A 7505-nucleotide genomic window follows, 5' to 3' on the forward strand; every position below is an offset into this window, starting at 1 on the left:
GACCACTCCAGTTTTTTTTATGTACAGCAAAAACAAATTATCTGAAGTACAGCTTAAATGAAATAAAGCTTAACTGCATTTGTCATTGCCTACAAATCATTTCCAGCTACAATGCTTCCAAAAATTTCAAAATTTAATCTTTACTTTTCTGGAAAAGACAGGGCAAAGGGACATTTCTATAAGATGGCATTTCAGACACATTTGAATTTAAATTCTCATTTGAACATAAATTTTGTCAACACTGCTGTGAATTTAAATGGAATATTTTGCTATTCCTTTTCAAGATTAAAAGATGACTGAGCAACAAAAATGGCACTGGTTACTAGCTGTTAAGTGCAGATCTATGGATAAATATAAAGGGCAAACCCACTGCATTCATGAAATCATCGTTCTTGAACAATATTCTCAGTAAATGGCCAAGCATACATTTTGGATCTGCCCGACCTGAAAAGAAAACAGACAAAAATGTCAACTAGTCAGCCATACTTGAGCGAAAAAAGCAACAAAATATAAAATAATGCATAAATTATGATAAACCATGCATGGCTACTTAAACTATATCTGGTTCCCTAGTCAACACTAAGGTTTTTTGTTAAAAATGAAAAGATGGTTCATATTCCATTTTTCCTTAACTATATTCTGTATTGCATATTGTTTAAAATAAAATTATACAGTACAACAAACAAGCCCAAACAACAAGTAATGCCAAGTAGCTGGTCTTAAATATAAGTAAATTATCAAGTGGGGAGAGAGAAGAGAGCGTAATTAAGTCAGAACTATATTTCAAAAATGTATTGAATACGAAATGTATTATTACACTAGCTGACATTCTTTGCATTAAAGTATCAAGAAACTGAATGTTTAGAGTTACTAAAGAATTTCAAAATATGAAATCTGGCCAGCTAAGCACACCCGATTCTATACTTTACAATGTATTCTTGTTTCTATTTCTTTAATGCATAATAAATTTTTGAATCATCATATTAGAAAAAGCTTTCATGCATAAGTCAATAGAAGATAAATACTGGGATTTCCTGTTTCATGAAATTAATCATTAGATTGACTTAATGCCAACTGCTTAATCCAAACTGCCAGTAAATCCCAAGTGGTTAGGATATAACAAGTACAGCATATACAAAAAAGGAAGAGAAGATTGCAGCACTAGCTCAATCCACCTGATAAGACCGATTCAAAAGCAAAACAGAAAAGCAGTCCTGCATAGTATGGTATACCATGCCTCGACTCGCGTGACATCCTCAGCATTAAGCCCTCATTTTTATCAATTGACCTTCATGGCATCCATTATGTCCACATCAGCAATTTTTGCTGGGTCATCTTTCAGAACTGCCTTCCACTTGCCTGGCGACAGCAGGCTTTCATTTTTTATTTCAAGCCTCTTCACTCTATTTCTAATTTGCTTAAAGACACATCACCAGCTAAAAACTTAGTGGATTATGTCCAGAATGGGCAGCAAAAGGGGTTTCAGAAGTTTCACAAGAAGCAACTAAATAGATAACTGAATGTGTTGCCACTATGCTGATTTAGCTATATCATCCATGGAACTAGGGCTTCAACATTGTTCATCACCTGGTCCAATTACTCGTAAATGGTCACATTTCAACCAAGGACACCAAAGAAAATATTTACCTACCATTTTCACTCTACAAATATGCTTAAAGTCCATGCAAGGGATGTTTCTCTAAAACTGCTGTTCAATGTGTTTAGGGCTAAACAAAAGCCTGAGTTGCAGGAATCGCAGATAGAGTTGTGCAAGTACAGCTCTATGGTCTATTTTCTGCGTGCGCACATGCACCCTCTCTCACTCATATAGATGGGAACAATCTTGCACTGAATTTCCATATACTCTCGTTGCAGCTTACCAGGGTGTCTATCATCAAATGGATCTGGATCTCGCTTGCGGTACTCTTCTGTTTCCTTCTCAATCAATTCTGACATTCTAGAAAGTGAATGAAAAAAACATGAGCCACCTGAACTCATATTTGAATTCCTGATTCTAAAGGAAGCAAAAGCTAACTATAGCCAAACATGTACCCTGGATTTTAGGAAAGCCAGTATTAATAAATTCAGAACAATGATAAATAAAGTCCCATGGCAGGCAACTCTAAGGAGTCCAAGATGAGTGGGAATTTTTTAAAAAGGAAATTCTAAAGGCACAATTTCAAACAACTGCAACAAGGAAAAAGGGTAAAAGACAACAGAAGCAGCCCATGTGGCGTCACAAAATGCTTAAAGATGATCTGAAAACAAAGAGAGAGAGATCCACTATGATATAGTGGTTAAGAACACGGATATGGAACTCAGGTGGTTTGGGTTCTAGTCCCCACTCAGCCATGGAGCCAGTGGGCTGACTTTGGGACAGTCACAGAATCTTAGCCCAACCTACCTCACAGGGTTGATGTTGTGGGGATAATTCTGAAAGCAGGAAGAGACTAAGGTTAGCTGCTTTGAGTTCTTTTTTTTAAAAGGCAGTATATAAATCTAATTAATAAATAAGAACATGTATGGGAAGTAGAAGATAAGCCAGGCTACACAAGAAGAATACAGGGAGGTAGCATGGAAGTGGAGGGATGGCATTAGGAAGGCAAAAGCTAGGAATGAAATGAGGTTAGCAAGGCATGGAGACAAGTAACAAGTGGAGTATCACAGGGTTCATTCCTGGGCCCAGTACTCTTCAACATTTTAATTAATGATTTGGATGAGGGTTAGAATTAGGGAAAGATTATCATATTTGAAGATGAGACAAAACTGGGTGAGATAGCTAATACTCTGGAAGGCAGAAAGAAGATTCAAGGTGATCTTAATAGGTTGGAGCACTGTGCTGAAAACAACAGAACGAAATTCAGTAGGGACAAATGCCAAGTTCTGCAGCTAAGAAAAAGAAACCAAATGTATCATTACAAGATGGGGAATACTTTGCTTAACAATACTGCAAGAAAGAAGAACTTTGGAATTGCTGTAGATCACAAGCTGAATATGAGTCAGCACAATGTGGGCACAAAAAGGGCATAATATATTTTAGGCTGCATTAATAGAAATATCACTTCCAAATCCCATGAAGTACTAGTTCCTCTTTACTCAGCACTGGTTAGGCCTCATCTGGAGTATTGTGTCCAGTTCTGAACATCATATTTTAAGAAAGCTGGAAAGGGTTCAGAGGAAGGCTACAAGGGGACTGGAAATAAGCCCTATGAGGAGAGATCAAAAGAACTGGACATGTTTAGCCTTGAGAAGAGAAGACTGAAGAGGGGATATGCAAAGCACTCTACAAGTACTTGAAAGGCTGGCACAAAGAGGAATAAAAGGCTCTGTTTCTGATCATCTCAGAGTACAGGACACGGAATAACAGACTCCAGTTACAGGAGGCTAGGTTCTGACCAAACATCAGGAAGAACTTCCTGACTGTTGCAGCAGTATGGCAATGGAACCAATTACCGTATTTTTTCACTCTATAAGACGCACTTTTTTCCCCCCTCAAAAGTAAGGGGAAATGTCTGTGCGTCTTATAGAGCGAATGTGTGTGTGCCCAACGCCCAGGACGCTGCCGGCCGCCTGCACCACGTGGCACCACCTGGCCAGCACACGCTCGGCACGCCCTGCTCCGCCCCCCCTCTCCGGCGCAGGTGAGAGCTGTGCCGCTCAGGGGGAGAGGTGCGGAGGAGGAGGAGTCGCGGGCTTTAACCCGCCGGCCGCACGGAGAGACAGACTGCTCACCCCCACCGCCTGGGAAGACCTGCCGCGGAGGAGGAGCAGCCGCGGGCTTTAACCCACCGGCTGCATGGAGAGACGGACTGCTCACCCCCACCACCAGGGAAGACCTGCTGCCACCACTGCCGCACCACCCGGAAGACCACCGCCGGCATGCTGCCGGCCTGGCTGCACCACACCTGGCCAGCACGCACTCGGTGCGCCCTGCTCTGCCCCACTCCTCCGGCGCAGATGAGAGCTGTTAATCACAGGTCGGTGTATGTTTTTAAATGGAAACTTGTCTTTTAATGAAGCCCATGGGGAAGTGATGGGGAATGTGCCTGTGATTATCAGGAAGCTTTCCATGGATCCCTCCTCTAAAAACTAGGTGCATCTTACGGTCAGGTGTGTCTTATAGAGCGAAAAATATGGTAGCTACAGAGGTTGTTGGTTCACTTACACTAGAGGCATCCAAAATGCAACTACAGTGGTACCTTGGCTCACAAACTTAATCCGTTCCAAGACTCTGGTCGTAACCCAAATTGGCCATGAGCCAAGTCAAATTTCCTCATACGGTTCAATGTAAATGAGGTTAATCTGTTCTGTAAATATATATTTTTTAATCACAGGCAAAGATTGTTCTATTTTCTAGGTATTTTAATAATTAAAATTTTAATTTTTATATTTTATAACTGTCTATATTTTTATTAATTTTAATTGATCTTAAACTGCTATATTATTCCTATTGTTATATTTTCTGGAATCTTTTATCATATTATTGATTTTAATGCAATGTACACTGCCCAGAGAGCCCTACATTGGGCTATAGGTTTTGATTTTGTAAACTGGCCAGGGAGGCTTTGAGTTGATGAGCAGTGTAACAGTATAATTAACAAGCAAACAAATGTAAGTAGGATAGAGTCTCCTATATTGTGCCCTTAGTGTCAAGACATCTCTATTAGTACTCACCAGGTTCCCTGCCCCTCCTCATTTTAATTCTCTTAAGATGTTTAAAAATGTTTTTAAAACTGGGAAGTTGCCATGTTACAACACAAAGTTCAACATCAACTTCAGGTGCATTCAACAGAATGATTTAGTGTTGTGAAGCTCAGACTTCACCTTTGCTTCAGCTCTTGGGCAAATCAGTTTTCCTTTTAGCTTCACCAGTTTCTCTTCTAGGAAATTAATGCTTAGTGACTGGACCTGCCTATGATGACGGTCATTGCATGAATGAGCAAACCCATCCCAAGGCAGGTACCTGGTGAGTGCCTACCAATCCAAAAAGGTTGGGGATCGCTGGGTGTAGTACACAGTGTGTGATCATTCTTTTGAATAAGCATATTTACCGAGTAAGGATAGGAACCATGTCTTGTCCGCTGCCATGTTCTTTCTCCCACTGTTCCAGCAAAGCAGTTAGCTCAGCCTTAGAATCCACAAGCTCAGAACTTGAAGTCATGACTCACCCTAAAGGCAAGAGGGAAGAGAGCAAGACTGATTTGAAAATAGCTCAACTATGAAGCAATGCTTCTCAAAAGAAAAGTTAAAAATCTCCCTTTTGAAAAGAGCAAAATTATTAAAACCTAGTTAAGTTCATACACTTGTGCACACACCTTTAGCACATCCATGCTGAGCATATTATGCTTCTGGAGCAGTGCTCCCTCTTCACCTACAGGGGACAGCCTACACCACATACCTGGAAATCTAGTGTGACACAGGTTTCTGCCCAGAGACCCACTGCATTCCCCCACCCTCGCAATTATCATCTGTGCTTGTACATCAAGAGCATAACAGAGTCTAACAGGCTCCTTTCCTGAAACTATGAAACAAACCCGTGCTGAAAGACTGTTACAACATGTAGCTACCCCACCTGCTGCTGTTCATCCCTGTCTGACTTCCTCAGAATTAGAGGTAAAGAAAAAAACTGAAGAGAAGCCACTGCAGCAGTAGTGCTGGAGAAGTAATCAGCAAGGTTTGGGAAGATCACGTGGTAGCTTGCTTACAGTACCAGCTCTGGTTCCACTATACCCAAAAATAAGCTCTTTCCTTCTTTCAACTCTCTCAACACTTTGCCAGCCTCGGAAAGTTAATACAGCTTGCCCAACTGATGAGTGTTTCGTTAACAACAATGAACCTTGAAGTCACTGCACCAAGGAAGGTAATGCTGTACTGCATGTGTGCTTGTGCCAGCAACAGTAAGCAAAAGAGAAGGCTCTACTTCCACCTCCTCCAACTTGTGTCATCCAGGTGTTTTGGACTACAACTCCCAGCATGCCTTATTTTTGAGTAGAGCTAAAGTCCAAAACCTTAGTCAGGGGGGCACCAGATTCAGGAAGGCTCTTCCTGGTAACTGGGACATTTTGTTCACAGGAAAAACAAACATTTTATTTTAAAAATCAAACAAAACACCAAGCTCAAGGAAGCAAGGTTCAATTTGGATGCCAGGAAGTACTTCCTGTTGGTTAGAGTATGGGATGGGCTTCCACAGGAGGTAGTTGAAGCCCCATCGGTGAGGGTGTTCAAGGATGGTCTTGACATGCACATGGTAGGCGTGTCATGAGAAGAGCTGGCTGGAGGCGGGGGTCAGACTAGATGGCCCAGGAGACCCCTTCTGACTCGCTCAGTTTCTGTGTTTCTAAAATGGACACTGACCTCGAGCCAGACATCCTGGAATGTGAAGTCAAATAGGCCTTAGGAAGTCTGAGCAACAACAAAGCTAGTGGAGGTGACAGTATTCCAGCTGAGCTATTCAAAATCCTAAAAGACAATGCAGTAAAAGTGCTACACTCAATATGCCAGCAAATTTGGAAAACTCAACAGTGGCCACAGGATTGGAAAAGGTCAGTTTACATTCCCATCCCAAAGAAGGGCAATGCCAAAGAATATTCAAACTACCGCACCATTGCACTCATTTCACATGCTAGCAAAGTGATGCTCAAAATCCTACAAGCTAGGCTCCTGCAGTATGTGGACCCAGAACTACCAGAAGTACAGGCAGGATTTTGAAGAGGGAGAGGAACTAGAGATCAAATTGCCAACATATGCTGGATCATGGAGAAAGCTAGGGAGTTCCAGAAAAACATCTACTTCTGCTTCATTGACTATGCTAAAGCCTTTGATTGTGTAGATCACAACCAATTGTGGCAAGTTCTTAAAGAGATGGGAGTACCAGACCATCTTATTTGTCTCTTGAGAAACCTATATGCGGGTCAAGAAGCAACAGTGAGAACTGGACACAGAACCACTGACTGGTTCAAAATTGGGAAAGGAGTTTGGCAAGGCTGTATACTGTCACCCTGCCTATTTAACTTATATGCAGAGCACATCATGAGAAAGCTGGAGCTAGATGAATCACCAGTTGGAATTCAGATTGCCGGGAGGGACAAATATCAACAACCTCAGATATGCAGATGATACCACTCTCATGGCAGAAAGTGAAGAGGAACTAAAGAGCCTCTTGATGCGGGTGAAGGAGGAGTGTGCAAAAGTTGGCTTGAAACTCAACATTAAGAAAACTAAGATTATGGCATCTGGTCCTCTCACTTCCTGGCAAATAGATGAGGAAGAAATGGAGGTAGTGACAGATTTTATTTTCCTGGGTTCCAAGATCACTGCAGATGGGGACTGCAGCCAAGAAATTAAGACACTTGCTCCTGGGGAGGAAAGCTATGGCAAATCTAGACAGCATACTAAAAAGCAGAGACAGCACCCTGCCAACAAAAGTGCGTATAGTCAAGGCTATGGTTTTCCCAGTGGCAATGTATGGCTGTGAAAGCTGGACCATAAGGAAGGCTGAGTGCAAA

At 41.8% G+C, this 7505-nt stretch overlaps 1 protein-coding gene across 2 annotated transcripts in view; it reads right to left on the reverse strand.

Annotated features, from left to right (window-relative positions):
- Window positions 1-7505, reverse strand: part of DCAF1 (DDB1 and CUL4 associated factor 1) — a 55951-nt gene that overhangs the window by 37733 nt on the left and 10713 nt on the right. For both annotated transcript variants that reach the window (XM_044451197.1, XM_044451196.1), the window contains exons 2-4: window positions 5052-5169; window positions 1881-1957; window positions 371-444 (exon numbers count right to left, since the gene is read on the reverse strand). In XM_044451197.1, the coding sequence (XP_044307132.1) occupies window positions 371-444; window positions 1881-1957; window positions 5052-5161 (261 nt within the window). In that variant the 5' untranslated portion in view covers window positions 5162-5169. The remainder of the gene's footprint in view (window positions 1-370; window positions 445-1880; window positions 1958-5051; window positions 5170-7505) is intronic.

This window comes from Varanus komodoensis, unplaced genomic scaffold, assembly GCF_004798865.1.
Source record: "Varanus komodoensis strain SLA01 unplaced genomic scaffold, ASM479886v1 scaffold6_2, whole genome shotgun sequence".
Classification (NCBI taxonomy): Eukaryota; Metazoa; Chordata; class Lepidosauria; order Squamata; family Varanidae; genus Varanus; species Varanus komodoensis.